The sequence below is a fragment of the Leucopleurus acutus genome (genome assembly GCF_964270905.1).
Source record: "Leucopleurus acutus genome assembly, chromosome: 19".
In the NCBI taxonomy this organism is placed as follows: domain Eukaryota; kingdom Metazoa; phylum Chordata; class Mammalia; order Artiodactyla; family Delphinidae; genus Leucopleurus; species Leucopleurus acutus.
In genome coordinates, this window is record NC_139161.1 from 30220664 (window position 1) to 30244942 (window position 24279).

Consider the following 24279-nt stretch of genomic DNA (forward strand, 5'->3'; position numbering starts at 1 on the left):
CCTGGGGACCCTCGGCAGAACCATGGAGCAACTGACACCCCTTCCCCGGCCGGGGGACCCCGGAAACATGGAGCTGTGGGCACTGCCCGCCTGGCAGAGCTGGACTCCAGGCCAGGGGGGCGAACCTGGAGGTACATCCCCAAGCATTGCCGATACTCCGGCAGCTCTGCGTGTTGGAGAACTGAGGCCTGAGGAGAGCTCCGAGCCCGAGGGAACCCGAAGCCCCGGGTCTGTGGGGGGCATCCAGCCTGAAAGAACAGAAACTGGGCTGCCCAGCCCCGGGCCGGGAGCACTGAGCTCTGGACTCAGCTGCCAGAGGCTGGAGGGCAAGGAGGTGGAGGCTTTCTCTAAGGTAAGGGCGCTGTGGACGGTTGGGGTCTGTGAGGTCGGGGACCTCACCATGCCCTCCAGCCTGGGCATGACACGTAACTTCACTGCCCACCTCTCTTCTCCAGGCCCATCTCTGTCTGTGGGTTCGTCTCTGTGACTGTCTGTCCTCCCTTCTTTGGTCAGGAATCTCACTGGCTCCATTTTTTGCCATCTGTCTGTCCTTCTGACTCTGCCTTCTCTGTCTGCCTCTGGCCCTCCCCCTTCCCCCTCCATCTGTGAGTCTCTCTCTGACTGTCTGTCTGTCTATGTCTGTCCATCTCCTCTGCAAGTCTCTGTCCTTGGGGGCTGGAGGATACTGGGGGCGTGTGGAGGTGTGTGATGGAATCAGAGTCCAGAGGAAGCAGGTTCAGGGGAGGGGGCTCAGTGCTGGGCTGAGCCAGGGAGGACAAGTTTTGGGGTTGGTACGAGCAGTCTCCTGTAGAATATGGAGGGACCAGGACTTTGGGGGACTCGGGGGCCCTGAGGAGCCTGGAGGAGTGGGGATGGGAGCTCAAGCTGGCATTTCCCAAGAGGGGAAGATGGGCAGGGATGGGAAGAATTGAGGACTAGCACACAGGGTCCCAGGATTGGGGGACGCTAGTGTCGGCAGGCAGGACTAAACAACCCCTTCTCCTGGGTCTCCTGTGCTCCCCCCCAAGGCCTGAACTGTGTGGGAGAACCTTCTCGTCTCCAGTCTCCATGTCTCCTTGGACTGTGGAGGGGGAATGCTTCCCTATGGAGGGCTCTGATTTCCACAGGTAGGGTGGGTTCCTGAGTCGCTGTGCCCTGTCCTCTCCCATGCCAGGGCAAGCTGAAAATGGGCTTTGGGGACAGGCCCAATCTGGAGCTGCTGAGGGCCGTGGGGGAGCTGCAGCAGCGCTGTGCCATCCTGAAGGAGGAGAACCAGATGCTGGTGAGGCTTGGAAGCGAGTCCTGGGTCCTGGTTGGCGCTGGGGGGAGGCAGACTCAGACTCCCCGGGCCTCTGCCTCGGCGGCCTTCTCATCCCATGAGCATCGCTCCAAGTGGGAGCTCCATGGAGCTGACATGACCCCAAGACCCGGAGAGGGTGAGCCCCTACCTAGAGTTGCCAAGGACCCCACTGTGAGCCCAGGACTCTAGCCCGAGGCCCAGGCTGTCTAGGATTGGGTCTGGGGGGTGCTCCCCACATGCCCCAATTCTGGCTGACCCCTCGTCAGAGGAAGAGCAGCTTCCCCGAGACGGAGGAGAAGGTGCGGAGACTGAAGCGGAAGAACGCAGAGCTGGCGGTCATTGCCAAGCGCCTGGAGGAGAGAGCCCGGAAGCTGCAGGAGACCAACCTGCGGGTGGTGAGGCTGGGAAGCCACTGGATGGAGGCTGGGCGACCAGGGAAGAGGGGCGCCAGAGCTGGGCCGGAGGGCGTGAGGCTTGGGAGTCACGGACTCTCAGCGCCTCGGAGAGCAGGAACCCAGGGGCTGAGGTGTAGGAAGGGCAAATGCCAGCCGGGCTAGGAGGCTGAGGGTTTCTGGAGCTCCAGGAGGGAGGGAAGGGCTGGGCGGGGAGTTCCTGAGCAGGCAGGGAGCAGGATTCTGGATTACCACGTGCTGCTGCTGGCTGCAGCCTCCCGCTGAGCTCATCTCTGGGTGCAGATCTGCTGGGGGCAGGGATGAGAACCCATCACAGTGGCAGCCCTCAGTTCGCAGCATCCTTTGGGCCCAAACTAGGATGTGCAGTTAACCCTTTCACTCCTGCTTGAGGATTGCAGGGACTGGGTCAAAGGGAGGCTGTTGGTCTCCTGAGGGTAGACCCAGGGTAGATCCAGACCCAGGCTAGAAGCAGGAGGCCACACTTCTAGGTTCTCATCCTAACCCCTCCTGTGAGAGGAGCTGAGGACTGGGGGACTGCCCCAGCCCGCAGATGACCGTTGGCCTTGCCCCTCCTCTGGCCAGGTGAGCGCTCCCATGCCCAGTCCAGGGGCCAGCTTGGAGTTGTGCCGGAAGGCCCTGGCCCGCCAGCGAGCCCGGGACCTCAGTGAGACAGCCAGTGCCCTGCTGGCCAAGGACAAGCAGATTGCTGCCTTGCAGCGGGAGTGCAGGGAGCTGCAGGCCAGGCTCACCCTGGCTGGCAAGGTGCGAGGAGGCCCTGGTCACCCCTTCCAGCTCAGCCCTACACAGGGCCGCCTGCTCGGCAGTGTGGGATGTGGACTGAGATGTTAATGAGATGCAAATAAAGCGAGAAGGTGGAGGCTGCTGGGGAGTAGGTTCCCCTGGCAACGGCCCAGGTGGCAGCGGGGAGAGAAGGAGCCTGAACCGAAGGGGGTGGAGCCATGAGTCCCAGACCTGGGAATTTCTGTGCTCCGGGCCTCAGGCTGCATGCCAGTGGGTCTGACTGTATGAGTCCACACATACCTCACACGGGTGTGAAGAGATGTTCTCAAGGCATTTAGCACAGTGCCGGGTACGCCGGGAGTGCCCAGTAAACGAGTTCCCGGGAATATTTGCACACGGGCTAGCGGAAGCATGTGGCTCTCTAAGCATGCATCTATGACCAGGCATGTATGCATGGGAGATGTGTACCTTCCCCCGCCCCGGAGCCCCTCCAGTCAGGCGGAGGGCGGGCTCTGCTGGGCATGGCGTGGGGCGGGCAGGGGTTAGGCCCGACTCCCTTCCTTGTCCCGCGACTCCAGGAGGGCCCCCAGTGGCTCCACGTGCGGGACTTCGACCGGCTGCTGCGGGAGTCCCAGCGGGAGGTGCTGCGGCTGCAGAGGCAGATCGCCTTGCGCAACCAGAGGGAGCCGCCCCCGCCGCCTCGGCCCCCAGGCCTGGCCGCCCCGGCCAGAGCAGGGGCGCCCGCCCCCGGGGCCCCGGGAGAGGTGAGCGTCGGCGCATGGGCAGGTGTGTGGGTGTGCGGAGATGGGGGTGGGAGCGGCTCGGGGGATCTCCCCCTGCACCGCGCTCAGGGCCCCGACGACGCGGTGGTGGCGTGCGCACTGCAAGGGCTTGGGGGACTGTCCCCAGCTGGGAGCAGGGTCCTCTGCCCGGCCTCCCGGGGCTCGTACCTGCGCCGCGCCCGCCCCCGGGGGCTCGGGGTCCGCCCTCCGCAGGCCTGAGGCCCGCGGCTCGCCCCGCCGCCCCTGCCGTGCCGCCAGTGGTACGGCCCGGCTGCAAATCCCCGGTTGCCCTGGCAGCCGCCCGGGGCCCAGCCCGCGCCGCCGCCTCCCGCCGCAGCCGCCGCAGCGCGGGGACGCCCCCTTCAGCGCCCGCCTGGTCCGTCAGGCCCGGCCCGGCTACTCGGGGGCGGCAGTGTGTCCGTCCCCAGCTCCAGGTACGGGCGACCCTCACTGGGCGCCGGGCTGAGGTGGCCCCTGGTCCGAGGGCTAGGGGCCCCGCTCCGGACCCCCAGGACTTAGAGGTCTGGCTCCTCTCCATCCTCTGTACTGGGCTGCACTTAGGTCCGCCTCCTTCCGGGAAGAGGGGAGGGAGAAGGGACCTCCCGGCGACCAAGGCCTCAGGGTGTGGGATGCTTCTTGCTCAGATTTTGCCCCTCTGCCTGGCCCAGAGAGGGAGATGCATCGCCCATCAAGACCTGTCCTCCGGAGTTTGCACGGATAACTGGGACGTGCAATAGGGTGGGCTTGGTGGAAGCTGCGAGGAGGGTCTGGCCAGGTCTGCAGGCTCTGGGCCAAGCCCAGATTCTGTGGATCCATAACCCTTAGCTCTGGGGACACCACATCCCTGGGGGCCCAGGCAGCCTCCTAGTTCTCTGCCAGTCGCTGAAGGACACCCAGGACAGTTATTGAGTGCAGAGAAGGGCCGGAAGCTAAAAAGGGAAAGCTTTGGCCTGGATAAGGGACCCATCTCCCAGGGCACGCATGGGGCTCAGGATCTCAAAGCACTGTGTCTGGAGGACACAGGGGTGCAGCCTCTGCTCTTCCACATCAGCTGGAGATGAGGGGATGTGGTGGGGGGGCAGACAGCACCCCTACTTCCCGGGCAGGGATCTCTTTGCTGACCCGTGAGATGGGGTGGGAACCTCCCTCAGACAGGCGGGGCTGGGGGTAGGCTGCCCCGAGGCCCTCTTCTCAGGTGCCAGCCCTCTGCCCCTGGCCATTTCCAGGCCACGCCCCAGGAGGATGTGGAAAACCCACCCGTGGTCCTAGGGGAGCCAGAGAAACAGCAGAGGGTGCAGCAGCTGGTAAGTCCCAGGTCGAGGGCTGGAGGAGACGCATTCTGGGTGGATCTGCCTTCCCACATGAGGAGCTCCATTCTGACCTCACAGGAATCAGAGCTCAGCAAGAAGCGGAAGAAATGCGAGAGCCTGGAGCAGGAAGCCCGGAAAAAGCAGAGGCGCTGTGAGGAGCTGGTGAGCGCCCAGCCGGGAGGGCCTCCCGGGCCAGCTCCGCCCTTCCCTCCGGCCAGCCAGGTGGTGGGCTCCCCTCAGCTCTGCTTCCTTCCCTCCTGCCCAGAGAATGTGCTTTTCCCCCCCATCTGCGGGGCTCCCCTTTCCTGGCTGATGCAGGTTCCAGGTGGGGGAGAGCGGTGTCCTCTGTGTGGGGAGAGGAGGAAGGTGGGTGCTGGGACCCTCCCCAGAGGTCCTCTGGTCTCGCAGGAACTGCAGCTGCGGGAAGCCCAGAGCGAGAATGCCCGCCTCGTGGAGGAGAACTCTCGGCTCGGTGGGAGAGCCGCGGAGAAGGAACAGGTAGCAGCTCTGCCCAGGCCCTGCTGGGCCCCTGGCCTCCAGGCAAAGGGCCGCCTCCCCCACCCACCGCCCCGGACGGGGCTAGAGTAGGAAGCACACTCTTACCCTGGTGAGGATGCTGGGGGTGAGGCTCACACCCTGCACTCCCTGGCGCTGCCCGCTCTCCAGGTGGAATGGGAGAACATGGAGCTGAGGGGCCAGCTCCTGGGAGTGACGCAGGAGAGGGACTCGGCCCTTCTCAAGAGCCGGGGCCTGCAGAGCAAGCTGGAGAGCCTGGAGCAGGTGCTGAAGGTGAGGGGCCTGTGCGGGGGGGGGGGGGGGGGCATCGGTCCCTGGCACAGGGAGAATGTGGGACCGTGGCACTCTGTGGGGCACTGGGGCGTAGACCGAGTCCTGGTGCCGCCGGCCCTTCCCTTCTCTAGCCTCAGTTTCCTTTTCGACAGAGAGTATGTGGAACACACGGTGTCTGAGGCACCCTCGTCTTGCATCTTCTGTAGGAACAGCGGAGCAGGGCTTGGGCCCTGACACGGGCTCTTGTGTTTCAGCACATGCGGGAGGTGGCCCAGCGGAGGCAGCAGCTGGAGGTGGAGCATGAGCAGGCGCGGCTTCGCCTGCAGGAGAAGCAGGAGGAGGTCCGGAGGCTGCAGCAGGTGGGCGCAGGGTTGGGGGGGTCGGAGTGGGGTAAGGGTGGTAGGTTGCCGGACCCCCAGCTTTACCATCACTCATCCAGTGGGTATTTACTGAGAACCCATTGTGTGCCAGGCACCGTGCCGGGCGCTGGAGGGACTGGGAGGGGGCAAAGGTCAGGTCCCTGACCGATCAGCGAGTAAACAGATCCAGGAGTGAGATGACCCCGGTCATGGACAAGCGCGGTGGGGGAAGTGACCAGGGTGATGTGACACAGAGTGGCTGGGATGGGGGGAGCGGCCTCCTTAGAGAGCTCTGCAGGGAAGGCCTCTAATACGTCAGGGGCCGGAAGGGGCCAGCTGATGAGCACTCCAGGGAAGGGGATTAGACGTGCCAAAGCCCTGCGGCAGGAAGGAGCTCGGGGGTGCAGACCAGTGCGGCTAGAACGTAGTAGGATGGACAGAACAGCCGGAGCGGGCAAGAGCCAGATCACATCAGGCCTCAGAGGTCACGGGAAGGGTTTGGATATTCTGCTCTCTGAGTAGTTAGAAGCTGCTGAAAGGTCCTGAGCAGGGGAGTGGCATGATCTGATTCATCATTTTAGAAGATCGCGCTGGCAGCACTGTGGAGGATGGACGGGGGAGTGGGCACGGAAGCAGGGCAGTCAGGTGTCGGGTGGCTGCAGGGGTCCAGGCGGGAGATGATGGCTGTGTGGATTAGGGTGTAGGCAACACAGATGGAAAGAAGTGGAGAGATTTGAAATATTATTTGGGCATAGAACTGACAGGACTCACCATGGGATTCCAGTTGAGTGCCCGTCCTTTCACCCATTTGCTGACGAAATGGAGGGTGAGGCTTGTCCCTCTCCAGGCGTGAGGGACGAAGGGCCTCAGATTTGAGAGGCAGGGAATCCTGAGCTCTGTTTCGGCCAACTTTGGGTTGTGCGTTAAACACTCAAGTGGAGATGTCCGTAGACAGCCGGGTTTATGAGTCTCGAGTCCTGGGGGCGCGGGTCTTGGAGACAGGTTTTGGAGTGTTCAGTGTGTCTAGTCGGGTGCCTAGAGGGGACCCTTCGGGAGAGAGTAAAGCAGGCCCAGCACTGTGCCCTGCGGCGCCCTAACACTCCGGAGGGATAGAAGATGAGCCGGCAGGAGAGGCTGAGGAACAGCTTCAGGAGGGACAGGAGGGAAACCCTGAGGCAGGAGGTCCTGGGAAGAGAGAAGCAGTCTGAGGCCCCTCTCGACCCTGTTGCCTTCTGACTCCATTCCGGGTGGGAGTCAGAGGGAGGAACCCTCAGCCCCTTCCCAGCCTGCTTCCCTCTCCCTCCCCCATCCTCTCGCCTCCTCCCCTTTCTTCTCTCCCTTCACCCTCCCTACCCTCCTCCCTTCCATCACACTCTATCCCACCCCCATTCCTTATCCTTCTCCTCTATCGTTTTGCCTCCTCCCACCTGTAGGCCCAGGCAGAAGCCCAGAGGGAACATGAAGGGGCCGTGCAGCTGCTGGAGGTGGGTCCCTGGGGGTGGCCATTAGCTCTGCCCGCTTTGGGGAGGCTGGAGAGGTTCAGAGAGCGCTGGAATGGGTGGCGTGAGTGTGTGGGGAGTGGGCTCCCAGGAAGGGCCGCTAAGTGCTCTGGGGCCTGGGGGGATCCCCTCCGCCTTTGGCCCTGCAATATCCTTCCATTCAGCAATTGCTTGGTCAGTCTAGGGAGCTGACTGGGCGGGGTCAGCTCGGGTCCCTCTTTCCTTCCCTCCCTCTCTGGGCAATGACCTACAGGGTAAGGGTTCTAACCTTTCCTCTGTGCTTTCCTCTCCTGCCACAGTCTACCCTGGATTCCATGCAGGTACGTCCTCCTGATTCCCCACCTCCCTGCGGGGGGCCTCCCCAACACCTCTCCAGGCTGGCCAAACTGCGTTTCCTCTCTTACGTCTAAGTGGTTCCAACCCTCATGTCCAACGACGGGGGTGCGACTGATAGCAGACCTGAGACTCCGTAGGTGGGCTGGGATTCTCACAGGATGTGTGGGCCACCCCCTCGTCCCAGATCTGCCACTGTGCTTGGCAGACACAGGCCCTGCCCTCCTCTAAAACCAGCCGCTGAGACCTTGAGGAAGTTCCTTGCCAGTGTAACCCATGATCTCCTTGACGGGGACTCTCCTGGTCCCTGAGGAAAATTCCTGGGAATTGGCTCATTCCTGTCACAAAGATGCCCCTGGCTCCCGTGTGGGATCTCTCCGGGGACTTCTCTGAGGGCAGGGATTTGGGTCACTGACTGTGGCAGGGTGACAAGCCACGGAGCTGAGAAAGCTGCTGAAGTGATGCTGTGGTGGTGATGGGGGTAGGGCGACCCCTTTTGGCCTAGAAAGCGGCCGCAAGCGGGAAGTGCCGCCGCCTGGGGCACGAGGCCTCGCTGCGAGAGGCGGGGCTGGGAGTGAGGCTGGCCCACAGCTCCTGGTCTTACCCTCAGCCGCGCACTATTCGGGGCAGTGGGGCAGCCGGGCTGAGGGCTGGTGCCCAGGCCTAGGGGCTGGGCAGATGTGGTGTGAAGCCTAGTGCGGGGCTGTGTGGAGACGGCACAGCTGGGGTCTTGTGGCTTATCGTGGGTCTTGGCCCAGGTCCGGGTTCGAGAGCTGGAGGAGCAGTGCCGCAGCCAGACTGAGCGCTTCAGCCTCCTGGCGCAGGAGCTCCAGGCCTTCCGCCTGCACCCGGGCCCCTTGGATCTGCTCACCTCCGCCCTGGGCTACAGTACCCTTGGGGACCGCCCGCCACCCCCCTGCTGCTCCACCCCCCAGCCCTGCCGGGGGTCTGGCTCCAAAGGTAAGGTAGACCCCCGTGACATTAGCCTGGAATCCCCAGGTCTGGGGTTTTTTGTATAGAGCAGAACTCAGCGTCAGAGAAGGCTAGCAACTCACCCAAAATCACACAGCAAGTTAGAGCCAGGTCTGGCTTGAACCAGGCTCCAATGGGGAAAAAACAAGCCCGCGGGGAGCATCTTGGCCTGCTGCTCCTCCTGCTTCAACAAGATCTCTGTGGCCATGGCTGGGAGGTGGGCAATAGCAGGCAGTAGGAGGCAGTATGGGCTGGTGAGGAGCCAGCTGGGCTTCAGTCGGATCTCGTGGTCCCAGCTCCACTCACTTAACGGTTCACGACGCTGCTGACGCTCTGTGGGCCGTGTGTTCTGAGCTGTAAGACAGGAGCACCCAGTGCACCTCATCAGGCTGCTCTGAGGAGCCTCTGAGATGATACACGTAAATCACCTCCACCTCCACTTAGCAAGTCCCCCCCCCACCCAGTATTTCCCTTCTTGTAAGGAAACTTGGCCGTGGAGGGCCTGAGCCCTAGATCCAAGAGCACCCTTGGTCCCTGGTCGCTCCTTAGGCCACAGACCCCAAGGCTACATGTCATCTTTTCTTTAGACCTTGACCTCCCACCAGGCTCCCCAGGGCGCTGCACCCCAAAGTCTTCCGAGCCTGCCCCTGCCACCCTTGCTGGGGGCCCCCGAAGGACGGCCAAGAAGGCAGAGTCTCTGTCCAACTCCTCTCGCTCCGAGTCCATCCACAACAGCCCCAAGTCATGCCCTACGCCCGAGGTCAGTGCTGGGGCGGGGCCTGGGGTCTGGCTCTGCCGTGGGGAAAGGGGGTGGGGGGGTGACCCAGGAGTTGGGTGGCCGCTGGCCCGTGTGGGGTCCCAAGTGGAGCCAGGACCCGGGAGGGAGGGGTCCGTGGATTCCTCCTGGTGGGCGGGGAGCTCAGGTGGGGCCCAGCCCACCCTCCTGCAAGCCCTCCCTTGGGGCCGCCCAGCCCCACCCTTCTGGGGCCCAGAGAGGCCCTAGAGTCCTGGGCTGGATGGAGGCAGACACGTCGGCGCCAGGATCCACCCAATGAGGCTGGTCCTGCGTGTCTGCGGCAGAAGCAGGCGGTCCTTCGTGCAGGAGCGCAGGTTCCGGGATTCAGGTCCCAGCTTTGTCTTAGGCAAGTCGCTGCCTCTTTCTGGGCTTCGGTTTCCTTGTCTGGATTTGGAACTAATAACCCTGCCTCGTGAGGCTGCTGTGAGGATTATGTGAAAAAATACAAGGGTGGTATCTCCCTCAGTGCCGGGCACACCGTAGACGCTTAACGTGTGGCAGCTGTACCACTACCACATTCTTTGGTATCACTCACAACCCCTCTGATCACCTCATCCCTCTCTCTGCCTTCCAAACCCCAGAAGGTGTGTGGGCCGGGAGGGTGGCCAGGAGCAGCCCTGCAGCCCCGGGTGGTTTCAGGGGCTAGAACCCGGCCGCGGCCTCTACTGCCCCCTTGTGGGATGGAGCGGTGGTGCTGGCTTTGGATGCCCCGGTTTCCGCTCCCAGTACCCTCGTCACGGGGCCTTCTCAGCCCCTTCTGCCTCCTGGCCTCCAGCTCTTCACCATCGGAGTGCTTGGCGGCGTTTTTACCTTAAGGAGACAGACTGTCGTGGGACACCCTCCCCAGCCCCTCCCCCACCGGTGTGGCTGGCCCCCTCTCCGATGGGGAAAGTGATCTTATTTACTGGGCTGGTGCAGAAAAGAGGCCAGGGCTCAGGGAGGGATCCGGTTTACCTCCCCCGCCCTCGTCCCTTGAGCCAGGGCATCTGGGCTCCGCCAGGCCCTGCCGGCTCAGGTGCTGAGTTAGAAAACGTCAGGGCCCATCGCTGCTGGCCTTGCCCAGCATCTGCTCAGTTTCTCTTCTCAAAACGGTGGGTCCTCCTCTGCCTGCTGTGCCTTTGGCCCCTGGCTCCTGGAGGGGACTGGCCCTTTCTGCGTGTCCGCAGGTGGACACAGCCAGCGAGGTGGAGGAGCTGGAGGCAGACAGCGTCTCCCTGCCGCCAGCAGCCCCGGAGGGCAGCCGGGTAGGAGCCAGGATCCAGGTCTTCCTCGCTCGCTACAGGTGGGCCCTCACCCCTGCTCCCCATCTCCCCAGCACTTGGGCTGTAAGGGGGGGGCGGTGAAGAGCGAGGCCTCTGGAGACAGCGGGGGTGGGGCAGGGACCCCAGCGGGACATGTCCTCTTAGCCTCGTTGGGCACAGTGGGTGCTCCACGTGGTTAAAGAGGGACAACCAAGTCTCCGTAGAGGCCGAGTGCACTGGGGGAGAGGACACAGGACACGGAGACAGAACGTCAGTCGCTGTCCTCCGCCTCCTCCTCTGCACCTCCCCCAACAGCTACAACCCCTTCGAGGGCCCCAATGAGAACCCAGAGGCAGAGCTTCCGCTTACCGCTGGCGAGTACATCTACATCTATGGCAACATGGACGAGGATGGCTTCTTTGAAGGTAGGAAGGTAGTGGGGTCATTCTGTCCATTCGCCTGCTTTTAAGCTCCTCTTCCCGAAAACCTCCACCCATCTGTATCCTCTCAGTCCACTGTAACTTCTCAGGCTCAGCTGAAAGGCCTCCAGAGACCCGGCAGCTCGCGGGGAAAGGGAAAGGAAAGGGAAAGGGAAAGGAAGGGTCGTGGGAGCAGCTGGTCTGACTCCAGACCTGCCCAGAGCAAGACAGGGCCTACGACGGTCCAGGTGGCAGACAGAATGCCACAGGGAATTTCGGCTAAGTTCATTCTTGTGCTGGCAGACAGGGCATGGCAGTGCTTAGCACTAGTGACCTCGAGGTCAGGCATGGGGCATAGATCTGATGCTGTGCCCCAATCAGTGTGGAGAGGAGGAATCAGGGTCCAGAGCCCAGGAAAGGGTGCTAACAAGCGGTTAGCAGTTGTCAGGGCCCAGGCAGGGCGTGAGCTTCAGGGCAGTTCTACAGTGCCCGTGGGATGGGGCAACCGCGGCAGATGCCCCATTACTGAGACTGGGCAACAGGGCGGGGCCTGCAGAAGAAATGGCCTGGGAGACTCTGCACGGTGGCCCTGGCCAGGCACCAGGCTGCATCCTTCCGCAGTAGGGAGGATGGCACTGTACGGAGACTGGGATGCGGGCTGCACAGGGCAGGGTGAGAGCTGCAGCCGTGTGTGGGGATTTAGGAAAGCAGTTAGGTCTGGGCCTGTAACACGCGAAGCTTTCAGAGCCTGCCAGCCTCTCCTCCTTGGGCCCCAAGCCTGCTGTTTGAGTAGGTGCTGGGAATGATGGTACACAGCTAAATTCTCTGTAAGGATGGATAATGGAGAGCAGGATTAAATAGCTCCCGGGAAAACGCTTTTTTTAATTAAAAAAAAAATAAAAACACCAACACCATTGTTTGGAGGGGGGCAGCTAAAACATAAATATTAACTAATTACTAGAATTTGAACTATGCAGTTTGGGAGAGATTGAAAGGCCTGTAGACAACTGGGTGTAGGATGCCCTATTCCTCCTCATACTTCGGCTAAGTGACTGCTTCATCTGTGTCTGGTCCCACCTGGGCTGCTCTCAGTGGCTCAAGCTTCAGGAGCACAAGACTGACTCTGGCCCAGGCTCCAGCACCAGCCTTTCAGGGCTGTGGATCTGCTTAGTTGGTTCCTACCGTTAACCTCACGCCCCATAGTGTTAGTGCTTATATTAATTTCCTAGGGCTTCTGTAACAAATTTCCACCAACTGGGTGGCTTAAAACAACAGAAATGTGTTCTCTCACAGTTCTGGAGGCCAGAAGTGTGAAATCAAGTTGTTGGCAGGGCCACACTCCCCCCTGGAGGCTCTAGGGGAGAGTCTGTTCCTTGTCTCTTTCAGTTTCTGGTGGGTCCAGGTGTTCCTTGCTTGTGGCCACATCGCTCCAGTCTCTGCATCTGTGGTCACATTTCCTCCTCTTCTCTCAGTGTCTCTCCCTATGTGTCTCTTATAAGGACACTTGTCATTGGATTTAGGACCCATCCAGATAGTCCGGGATGATCTCTTCTCAAGCTCCTTAACTTAATTGCATTTGCAAAGACACTTTTCTCAAATATGGTCATATTCATAGGATCCAGGGTTTAGGATGTGGACATATTTTGGGGAGACCACCTTTCAACCCACTACAGTGCTCACGTTATCTAATTTATTGAAAGTCCCTTTTGTTTCTTCTTCAAGTTTCTTACTTTTTGTTTTTCCCTCCTAACATAAGTAGAGAGAGAGGGTGTTGGGGAACTTATGCGCCTTCCTGCAGCTCAGGCCTGCCTACACCCCCCAAACGCTGGCCCTCGCTCCTCCTTTCTCCCAGTAAGGCACACCAGCCACCAGCTCATCTGTTCCCCAGGAATCTTTCTCCTTTTCCCAAACTAGCTGTGACGTGACAGACTGGGTGTCCAATTTCTTGTTTTTCTGATGTCCCACAAACAAAAAACAAATGCTTTATAATACTCTATTGCCAAGTGTTCAGGGCAACTGGCACAGCATAACAGAGCTTACCTTCCATCGCTGTCTGAACTGACTGCCAGTCATACTCCTGCACCCAGGTCTGCTGTGGGTCTCAACCCCTTCTAGAACCCACAGGGGATTCTTTTCTCTGGCAGGTATGTCTTTTGTGTCTAAAGGTTCCTTCCCTTACTCTGACCAGATGGGCGTCCCTCTCCCTTTGAGGATGTCTGTTTCCCACACAGGGAAGTTGAGGGGCACCCCCTCCCTCACTCCTCAGGCCTGTGTAAAACGACAGTTTTCAAACATACGGAAAAATTAAATAGTACAGTGAATACCTGTGTACCCACCACCTAGATTCAACTTGGTAACATTTTGCCATAATTGCCTTTTCTGTATGTAGGTTAAAAAGATGATTGAAAAGCAAGCTGTAGACAGATGGCACTTTACCCAGACACATTTCAACACGCATCTCCTTCTAAGGACATCCTTCTGCATCCTTGCAGCGTCACCTGGGAGCTCGTTAGAAATGCAAAATCTCAGCCCCACCCAGGCCCAGCTGAGTTAGAATCTGTATTTTAACGTAATTCATATGCACGTTGAAATGTAAGATGTCTGTCCTATATAACTACAACACTGTTATCACACCACTGAGAATTACCAGTCACTCCCTAACCCAGATCTTGACTGCTCCTGTCTTTTAAAAAGCGGTGACAGGTAAATGTTGCTCTGAATCAGATGCTTAAGGCCACCCACTGACCATTGCTAAAATGCATTTATTGGACTGCTTTTTCTCTACCTCCTCTCTGTCTTCCCCTCCCCTGCCCTCCCGCCACCAGGGGAGCTCATGGATGGCCGAAGGGGCCTGGTCCCTTCCAATTTTGTAGAGCGTGTGTCCGACGACGACCTCCTGACCTCCCTGCCTCCAGAGCTGGCTGATCTGTCCCACAGTTCAGGCCCTGAACTCAGTTTCCTGAGTGGCGGCGCGGGCGGCAGCAGTAGCGGAGGCCAGAGCAGCGGGGGACGCAGCCAGCCCAGAACAGAGGAAGAGGCTGCAGGGGACGAGCTCAGGCTGAGCCCCTCGCCCGAGGGCCTGGGCAAGCCCCCTGCCGCGCCTCACCCCCGCTGTCTGGCTGTCCTCAAGCAGCTGGCCCACAGCGTGGTGCTGGCCTGGGAGCCGCCTCCTGAATGCGTGGAGCTGCGTGGCTACCACGTCTGTGTGAATGGGGAGCTGTGGCAGGCCCTGGGGCCTGGGGAGCCCCCCACGGCTGTGCTTGAGAATCTGGACCTGCAGACTGGGCCCCTCCGTGTCTCTGTTCAGGCCCTGACCAGCTGGGGCGGCTCTGACCCTCTGCGCTGTTGCTTGGTGCTAGGGGCCGGGGCCGGGGTGGCACCTAGCCAGCTGCGGGTCCATCAACTGACAGCCACGTCCGCTGAGATCACCTGGGCACCCGGCAATAGCAACTTGGCCCATGCCATCTACCTCAATGGGGAAGAGTGCCCCTCTGCCTGCCCTAGCACCTACTGGGCCACCTTCTGCCACCTGCGGCCTGGTACACTCTATCAGGCCCGAGTGGAGGCTCAGCTCCCACCTCGAGGGTCCTGGGAACCGGGCTTGGAGAGGCCAGAGCAACGGGCTGCCACCCTGCAGTTCACCACACTCCCAGCAGGTAGGTGGGCTTGGGCACCTGGTGTCTTTAACACCTGGGAGGTCAGGCCACGGATGGGTCCGAAGGGGAGGCTGTTGCTACTTGCGTTTTTAGAGAAATGGCAAAGCGGGCTGTTACGTCTGGCAGTGAGTGTGCCGCATTACTGGGTCTTGTGCCCCCCTCCCCCTAGGCCCACCTGATGCCCCCCTGGATGTGCAGGTTGAGCCAGGTCCCTCCCCTGGAATCTTGCTCATCAGCTGGCTCCCGGTAACAATCGATGCTGCTGGTACCTCCAACGGCGTCCGCGTCACAGGCTACGCCATTTATGCCGATGGGCAGAAGGTATGGCCTGGGGACTGCCCACCTGTACCCTGGGATCGAGATGTGGGTCTCTCCTCGCCACGCTCAGAGGCCTAGTCTCCCCAGCCTGGCACAGAGGCTGCCTGGCCCTGGCATTTGGGCACTAAGTAGCAGATTGGTTAAGAGCGTGGGCTCTGGTAGCAGGTGACTGGGATTCCACCACTGAAACCACGTGGCCGGGAGGCTTAGATGAGACGTGCCACGCCAAAGGCGCCGTGCCTGGCATGATGCTAGTCGCGGTGGTGGTCGCGGAGTCCTCACACCTGGCCACCTCAGCCTCCCTTTCCTGTGCTCCTTCCGCCCTGCAGATCATGGAGGTGGCCTCCCCCACGGCAGGCAGCGTGCTGGTGGAGTTGTCGCAATTGCAGCTGCTGCAGGCGTGCCGCGCAGTGGCCGTGCGCACCATGTCGCCCCACGGCGAGTCGGCCGACTCCATCCCGGCTCCCGTCGCTCCCGCCCTGGCTGAGGCCTCCTCGCCAGCCAGGGTCTCCTGCCCCTCCCCACGACTGGGCTCGGAGGCCAGACCGCCCCTTGCTCCAGCCTCCCCGGGGCCTGGAGACCCCAGCTCTCCCCTCCGGTGCCCCAACGCCCGTGGAACTCGAGAGCCCCCTGGGGGCTCCCCAGCAAGCTGTCCCGGAGAGACACCAAAAGGACCCTCAGAGGAGCCCCCGGTGCCTGGCTCTCAGGTACCCTGCTGGGGAGAAGGGGAGCAGGTAGAGACTGGGAGAAGGGTCTGGCGCTTGGGCCCTTCCTCAGTGCCTGCCATTCCAGGAGGAGGCTGGGGCAGCCGAGCTGGGGGCCCCAGGAGACAGGAAGGCCAGTGAGCCAACCTCGGGAGAGCGAGTTCCTGGCCCTGCAGCTTCCTCCCTGGCCGAGGAGAAGGCTGAGTGGACTGCGGGAGAGGCCCGCCCGGCCCCTGGCTCCACCCAGGGAGCGCTGGCCCAGAGGCTGCCCTGTGCTGAGGCCTGCCATGCGGGAGACACAGGGCCTGGGCTGAGGCCCAGGGCTGAGGTGCGGGGTTGGGGACGCTGGGCCGCCTCAAGGAGTCGAGGCCCCCTCCCCGCGCTGCCAGCCCAGAGCCGGCTCTCCTCTCTGCTTGTTCTGCACTGCTCTGGCTCTGGTCTGTGCTGTGTGTCTGGCCAGCTCTTTGTCACTTTGTCTTCCAGGTTTCTTTCCATTTTGGCTGCCATCCTTCTTCTTCCCCACCCTCTGCTCTGCGTACCCCCCCGTTTGGGGCATGACCCTGTCTCCCTCTGCCAAGGGACCCCTTTCATTCTGGCTGGGGCTGACCCTGCCACAGCGCCCTCCCTCACCTCCCTGTTCTCCTCCTTTGGCTGGCCTCTTGCAGAGAGAGGACACGGCCGAGCTTGGGGTCCGTCTGGGGAGCGCCCTTGTGGACCATGGCCGCAACTCAGATCTGTCAGACATCCAAGAGGAGGAGGAGGCAGAGGCAGAGGAGCTGGGTGTCAGGACTTGCTCCTCCCCGAAGCAGGGCGCTGGCAACAGCCTCAGGGACGATGGGGCCAAGGTAACGGGGTGAGGAGGGACTGGTGGGCCCTAGACCTCGGGTTCTGGGGGCCTCTGCCCCACGTGTCAGCAGCGGCTCAATGCCACCGAGTGCCAGCAACATTCTAGGCGTGTGGCCTGGGCCCTGTCCTGAGCAGCAGATAGGAAGCGGCTCAGGCTTGGCTTCTGCCCTCCTGGAAAGAAAGGGGAGAACGAGGCACTCTTTTCTGTAACTTCTCCCCACTAAACCCACCAGACGCAAGCGCCCTGGCCATCCGAGAGCTCGTGCTGGGAGCTTCCAAGGAGGGGATGGGAGGCCTCCCTGCTGTTACAGGCATGGCCTGTTCCCTGACGCTTCTCCCCTCGGGATCCCAGCATCTGGGCAGCCCGTTCTTGGGTGTGCTCCTTAATTCTTCCTCTGGCTCTGCCCCGGACATGCTCTGTGATTTGGGGCCAGCCTCCCTCTCTGGTCTTTCCTCTTGGAGGAAGCTGAGAGAGAGCTATGGGTTACCTGAAACCCCTGCCCTCATCTGAGGGCAAAGGTCACAACTCTGTCCTTTTCCCACGGACCTCTCTCCCCTGCCGCCCTCCCCCCCTCCCCCCAGCCCCAGCCCGACCCCTTCTGTGAGACTGACAGTGACGAGGAGATCTTGGAGCAGATCCTGGAGCTGCCTCTCCAGCAGTTCTGCAGCAAGAAGCTCTTTAGCATCCCTGAGGAGGAGGAAGAAGAGGACGAAGAGGACGAGAAGAGGCCGGGGGCAGGCTCTTCTTCCCGGGACCCTGACTCGCCTGAGCCTGCATTCCTGGGGCCGGGCTGTGACAGCGGTCGGCCCCGAGGACCTGGCCTATGTCCTTTGTCTCCCGAGCCCTCCAGGGCTGGGGACCGCCTGGAGGACCTGCCTGGACTCGTTGGTGGAAGCAGCTGGAGAAAAGGAAGTGGCTCCCCTGAGAAGCCCCCCAGCCGCAGGCGGTCCCCAGATCCCCGTGAACACTGCAGCCGACTTCTCAGCAACGGCGGGTCCCAGGCCTCCGGACGACCGGGCCCCGCCCGGGAGAGGGGCGGCCCCCCCGTGGGCGAGGGCACCAGGGCTGGACCGGCGGCTGGTGGGAGAGGGCGGCCGTCCCCTTCGAGGAGGTGTCCCCGTGGCCCAGCCCCAGAATCGGGCCTGGCCAGCTGCCTCTCCCCCAAGTGCTTGGAAATCAGCATCGAATATGATTCTGAGGATGAGCAAGAGACGGGCGGCGGGGGCATCAGCGGCACCAGCTCCTGCTACCTCGGAGACGGGGAGGCGTGGGGTGCAGCACCCACGGGAAGGCCCAGGGGGCCTCCGAAGGCCAATTCAGGCCCCAACCCCTACCCACGCCTCCCGGCCTGGGAGAAAGGGGAGCCAGAGCGGAGAGGCCGCAGTGCCGCTGGCAGAGCCAAGGAGTCACCCTCCCGGGTCCGTGCCCTCCCCCCTCCCCGGGCAGCCCCCTGCCTGCTGCCGCCTGGTGGCCCTGCCTGCTGCCCACCGGCCGCTCCCATTCCACGCTGCCGTCTCCATCAGCAGAGGTGGGGCTGGGCCTCCGGGCTCCCTCACCTGCCTCTTCCCACCCGCATTCCACTGCTTTGCTGCTTCTGCCGGTCGGAACTGGGATGCACAATATTCTGTGGCCATAAGTCGCCAATTGCCGCCCGCCGGCCCCCTGCCTTTGGGCCGGGGGGCCCTTTCCTCTGCTTAGCTAGTTACATCTTCAGGACACTGACTGTGATGTCCGGCATCACCCAACCCTGACACCGAGAAGAGGCACTCCTCTCCCACGCTCCTCGGCCAACTCTCAGATCTAACCTTAGTCCCTCAACTGCACTCATCTACTAAGGTGGCCGGAGCTGGGCCTCCCCTCCTGCCCTTCCTCCCCACGTGGGGGTGTCTGATGCCTCCAGTGAGGTTGGGCCACGGCTCCAGGAGAGGAACGTGTGTCCCTGCTCTGCTGTGCCGCTTTCGCTGGCGGGGCAGAGCTGGGGGAGCGCTTGCGGGGTCCCGCCCCTGCTGAGGTGCCCGCCAGAGGGGCGGTGTGTCACTTCTGCCATCTGTTGCCCTCTCTTTGCAGGCAACAGAGACTGGGGAGCCCAGAGGGCAGGACGGCTCCGGGCGGAGGGGCCCCCAGCGGAGAGGGGGCCGGGCCCCCAGGCCAGGCTCCGCGGAGCTGGGTGAGCACCTGTGGGGGGCTGGGCCAGGCTGAGGGGGCTTTCCTGCCCCCCTGGCCAGAGCTTATTGCCACCGCTCTCCCCAACAGCCCCTCCGAGGAGCCCTCCAGAAGAAGCGCTGGCTTACCAGGACCTACCTGTCAGGGTCTTTGTGGCTCTGTTTGACTATGACCCCGTGTCGATGTCTCCCAACCCTGATGCCGGGGAAGAGGAGCTCCCCTTCCAGGCGGGCCAGATCCTGAAGGTGACTGACTCACCGTCTGGTCCTCCTTCCTCCCTCCCTTCCTGCGCTGGGGGTGCGACAGCCACGCGCGGCTGAGAACACAGCTTCTAGAGCCGGGTGATGTGGGGTTGGGTCCTGATTCTGCCACATGTAGCTGCGAAACGTTGAGGAGGTTAGCTGACTCCTCTGGGCCTCATTGGTGAAATGGGGATAATGTTAAGTGTCCACCTCACAGGGTTGTTTGAGGATGAGATGATTCAGTACCCATAGAGCCCTGAAACTGCCTGGCGCATGACACAATGTGATAACTGCTGCCGTTAGCATCGTCACTTTTATTGTGCCTCCAAGTGTTTATTGAAGGCTTTCGGCTGTCGCTCTGAGGTCAGGGGGATCTAGTCTGGGCTGGACTGGGGGGATGCATGGGCAGATAGTGGGTGACGACCACACGGAAAGGGCTATTTTCTGTCATCCGTCTGATCCGGTTCTTGGCTATCTCCCCCATCTCCTGTTCCACAAAAGGTAGAGCGCTCCTCTGCAGTCCCAAGTGTGGCGCTGTGAGCTCGGGGCCTCGGGTGCAGGGAGCAAGCTGAACTGGCCTCCTGACACAACGGGTCTTCTTCGCGTCCAGGTGTTTGGGGACAAGGATGCCGATGGCTTCTATCGGGGTGAAGGAGGGGGCCGGATGGGCTACATCCCGTGCAACATGGTGTCCGAGGTGACTGCGGACAGTCCTGCAGGGAGACAGCAGCTGCTCCAGCGGGGCTATTTGTCCCCAGATGTTCTCGTTGAGGGTTCAGGTATGACCTGCTCCTGTCCCCCACCCACTTCCTGCCACCACGGTGCCAACTCCAACACCGCCCCCGCCCAGAGCAGTTTGTACGTCTGGAGTGGCCGAGGTGCCTGCTTGGTCCAGGGTCTGGCAGAGCCACTGTCCCCCTCAGAGACTTGCCGCCCGGAATGGGGGTTCACTGCCAAGGGGACGGGCCCTGTGTTTTGGATCCGGGAGGTGGGGGATGAGAGAGGAATGCCCGTAGATGCTCTAGTGCAGGAGCCCTAGTACAGCCCCGAGAGAAGATTGAAGTCGCTGCCCATCGCCCTCCCTCGCCTCGGCTTCTCTCTGACGTCTGCTTGCCTTTCTGGACCAGGGAACGGTCCCTTTGTCTACTCCACAGCTCGCGCAGCTGGGCCTCCCCCCAAGCCCCGCCGCTCCAAGAAAGGTGGGTGAGACCCCCTTCTCCCTCGGGGGCCTGTGAGGACGGGAGGGTGGGGACACTGCGTGGCTCCCTGGGGAGACACGTGGGAGGTCTTGAGCAGGTTCAGGGAATCGGGCCAGACCTTCATCCCCAGCCACCCCTCCGGTGGGCAGCTTCATTCTAATGGAGATGGGGAGTGGTTTGCTGGGACCTCTGTTCCAGAAAGCACCCGACTATAAACTCTCTGCCAGCTGGAGCGAGTCCCTTACCCTTTCGGGGCCTTAGTTCGCTACGAAAACCAAAGGGCTGGGCCGATGTGCTCTCCGGGCGTCCTTCTCCTGCATCCCTTGTGTGAGGCTGCACCAGCACCACCCCCCCGCCGCCCCCAAAGAAGAGGGATGTGAGGGGCGGGGCTCACAGTCATATTCTCTCCGCAGCTGAGTCCGAAGGCCCTGCCCAGCCCTGTGCAGGTGAGGGGCCATCCCTGTGCAGTGGAGACTGGGGAGAGAGACAGGGTGGGGCAGCCCCTCCGACCTCTCCCCAGGGGCTACAACTAGCGGGCAGGTGGTGAATAGGGGTCAGCAGGCCTCCAGTGCCAAGGATGGTAGGGGGGTGGGGGAGGGTCTAGAGAGAGTCCTGAGTCTTCTCCCCCTCCCCCTCCAGGCGCCCCCCAGCCGGTCTCCTGTACTGGCCTGAAAGCTCCCCGCTCCATGGTGGCTGCATTTGATTACAACCCCCGGGAGAGTTCGCCCAACATGGATGTGGAGGTGAGGACCCTCAGATAGAGCCCGGCCAAGCCGGGTGGTGGCAGGGCCTCCCCGGGCTTGACACGGGCCTCTTGGTCTCTCCGCAGGCAGAGCTGCCCTTCCGGGCAGGGGACGTCATCACCGTATTCGGGGGCATGGACGATGATGGTTTCTACTACGTGAGAACATGGGGGTGGGGGGATGTGCCCAAGAGGGCTCTCCCAGAGCCAGGGAGGGGGATGAGCAAGGGTTCCTGATGGAAGCCCGGAGGAGTGGACCAGGTAGCCTCCCATGATGGTGACATTGACCCCAGCCCATCCCCCGGGGACTTCAGGGTCAAGGGGTTGGGGGTGAGGCCTCTCCTGGTCTTAGTCTCAGCATCTCCTCCCCAGGGGGAACTGAATGGACAGCGGGGCCTGGTTCCATCCAACTTCCTGGAGGGCCCTGGGCCTGAGGCAGGCGGCTCAGACAGGGAGCCCGGGACACCCCAGGCCGAGGGGCAGGTCAGTGAGGACCTGGGTTCCTGGCTCAGCAGTTGGGTCTCTACGCTGCTGGTGTGGTTGGAGGGGGGCAGGGGTGGGCAGGATGGCGTCGTGCGAGGAGTGCAGCCGGGCAGTGGTCCAGGTGCGCACTGCGCCCAGGGCGGGGCTGCGAGCTACCGCCAGAGGGAGCCCAGCCGGGGTGGCTCCCTCCCAGTGTGTGGCCCTCTGTGCAGTGGGGTGAGGCCGAGACCTTGATCCCCACCTGCCCACACCCCCGGCCAGTGCAGGTGAGGGGCCCTATGGAAAAGGACCCTCAAGCCTCCCACACCTCTGGCTGTCACAGCCCCTGGTACAGGGACCCTCCCCACCCCACTGCTGCGTCTCTCTGTCTCCCAGGTGCCTCTTAAAGCCAGATGCCCAGCAAGGCCCAGCTTCCTGGGTGGGTGGAGTACAATTAAGCTCCAGGTTCATGGGGCAGGGAGAGGGTGAGGAGGCCAGGCGCCAACCAGAAAGCCCTGGGTCTCCGTGTGCAATCGTTCCAAAGGCAGGGGCTACGCAAAGCAGCACCTGCCGCTAAGGCCTGGTGGCCTGGGCGACCTGGTGACCGGGTGGAGAGCGTACGGTCTGGCCGTAACCCATCTCCTCTCTTTGTTCCCTGTTCTTCAGAGAACGAGGAGGAGAAGAGTCCAGTGCTAGATGGAGATAGATATATGTAGAGAAAGCGACATGTAAGTGGGGACTGACCCCCTATGTCCATGTCACCCTACTCCTCGTGTCACCATAATCAGACGGCGCTCCTTTGTCTCAGACACCGGAGCTGAGCTGGCTTTTCCACCTTCTTCCAGGGAACAGGGGACGGAGCTCTTGCCGTGAGCCAGGTTTGGGCCTAGGATCAGCCCCTCCCCTTGCCTTCCTCTGGGCAATGCCAGCTGCCACAGGAATACGTGTCACCCTAGGATATAATGTCCCATATTAGCTGAGTCCTCATATTCTATAGCACGTGTGGCTTATAGAATAGTATGTGGCATTCATATGGCTCATCAGCATATTATGATACTATAAGACTATGGTATTATAATATTGTGATTATTATTGGTGACAGAGGGATGACACTAACGCCGCCAGTAATAACAGTCTCCCCCACCACGGTCTCCCCTGTATCGTGACCTATTAGGGAATCAGATGCATGATTTTATGTCCAGCTCTCCATTTTCTCCGCTGGGGGGCATAAAAGGGGAGGCTTAAACAGTTGGAGTCCGTAGATAACCCCAGACCATTCATCTCTGGGGCTCAGAGACTCCCTCCATTTGTTTCCCCAGCAACCCCTCCCTCCTGGGAGCCCTGGGAGGGGGTGGGAAGGGCCTACTCCCCTCCGCCCCACCCCGGCCAGCCATCAGCCCTGGCTAGTTGGCAAGACACTCTTCGACCTCTGGGTGCTAGCAGAGCTCTTTGTGGGCGGCCCTGCCGCATCACCAGGGTCTTAGGTGAGGGCGGGCCCCAGGCTGGGCACCCAGCACCTGCCAGCAGACTGCCAGGTGCTGGTGGAAGCGGGGGGGCTTGAGGAAGGGAGTGGGGGGCAGGGGATGGAGAGCACACAGGCTGACAGGAGCGGACGGAGCTGTACCAGGCACAGGAGGTCGCAGAGTGGATGTGGGAATTTGGCGGGTAGCAGGGAAGCTTGCGCGTGGCTCTCTTGCTTGCCCAGCCGCTGTTCTTAGGCCACTAACAGCACAGTCTGGGTGGGCCTGTGGCAGAGGGAGCCACTCACAGTGGCAAACGGAGCAAGGAGGAGATTCTGCAAGGGAGACGTGCTAAGGGAGGGGCAGCAGCCTCCAGAGCTGTGGTGGGCGCAGAATGCCGCCCGACCGTGAGTCCCCTCTGGCCCTGGGCTCCCTGCAGCCCTCTCAGGGGCCATTCAAGGAAGAGGCTCCGTCTCCTCCCCATGGGGTGGGCACTCCTCCACTCCCTGAAGGCCCTCGGACACCGCGTCTGCTGGCCTGTGCGGGCCTGCTCCTTCCGTCTGTGCGCTGGTGCGGGAACCATCGTTCCTGGAGTGTATGGCCCCCTCCAGCGTCCCTGTCCCCGCTCTACCTTCGGTTGGGAGGGGATGACGTGGGGTATTTGGAGCACCCAAGCCGAGGGTCAGGTCCAAGGACTCTTGAGCCCAGCATCCTACAGAGAAACCCAGAGAAGGGGAGGGGCTTGCCCAGGTCCAAGTGAACAGAGCAGAAATGAGACTCCACGTCCGTCCCTTCCGACTCCCAGCTCAGTGCTCCCTCAGCATCATCGCTCCCGTTTGCCTCTCCGTGCTCTGTGGGGGCAGTAGCCAGGCGGTGGGTTTTGGTTCACGACCATGGTTCCATGACCTGGGGTCTGCAGGCCCCTGAGGTTGCGGCAGAACGGAGGTGGGTGGGTTGGCCGTCAGGCCCTGACGTTGCCCCTTTTCTCTCCCATTCTAGCCCTGGGCCAGCTCAACCCAAGGGCCCCCAGCGCCGCCCGGCTGGCCCTGTGCTCCCGGCCCTGGCCGCTTCTCCGGGATTGAATGGGGGGCACCACAGGGCCCGAGCAAGAAGGTGTGGGGTCTCCTCTCCAAGGGGAAGCAGCTCCTCAGGAAACTGGGCTCTGGGAAGAAGGAGTGATGCTGCGGCCCGTCCTGCAGGCCCGAGGCCCTGGCGCACTGTCCCGGCTGCTTGGGGAAGGCCCTGGCCTCTCGTTCTCCCGAGCCAGTGCTCTGGCACTCGGATGGGAATTCTACTTGGTGAAGGTCAGAGCTAGATGAGCCCTTGCGGATGCGTCCTCTGGGTGGGCGTCTTCCTCCGACAGGAGGGTGGCCTGAGCCGCAGCGTGCGGAAGTGAGTCGGCCACCGGGGCCGAGCACCTGGGTCACAGAGCCAGGCCTGGATGTGGACTCGTGACTCCTGCTTCTCCCACCCCCGCCTGGTGTCCAGCATGCCATGCGAGTCCCTTCTTGGCCTCCACACGCCTGGCCCGG

General features: G+C 62.0%; 1 protein-coding gene across 1 annotated transcript; it reads left to right on the plus strand.

Annotated features, from left to right (window-relative positions):
* Window positions 1-22: 22 nt before the first annotated feature.
* TSPOAP1 (TSPO associated protein 1) lies at window positions 23-23834 on the plus strand (the record flags this gene model as incomplete). Its single annotated transcript, XM_082861546.1, has 32 exons — window positions 23-352; window positions 1175-1282; window positions 1567-1695; window positions 2296-2475; window positions 3033-3218; window positions 4463-4540; window positions 4625-4708; window positions 4955-5044; window positions 5213-5335; window positions 5590-5694; window positions 7128-7178; window positions 7493-7513; window positions 8285-8486; window positions 9086-9258; window positions 10461-10576; window positions 10851-10960; window positions 13780-14610; window positions 14780-14931; window positions 15258-15635; window positions 15721-15960; window positions 16298-16477; window positions 17061-17897; window positions 18547-18646; window positions 18733-18887; window positions 19495-19663; window positions 20012-20083; window positions 20497-20529; window positions 20723-20826; window positions 20913-20984; window positions 21198-21308; window positions 21954-22015; window positions 23747-23834. 31 exons carry the CDS (start codon window positions 23-25, stop codon window positions 21981-21983), a joined length of 5550 nt encoding a protein of 1849 aa, XP_082717672.1. The 3' UTR covers window positions 21984-22015; window positions 23747-23834.
* Window positions 23835-24279: the final 445 nt, after the last annotated feature.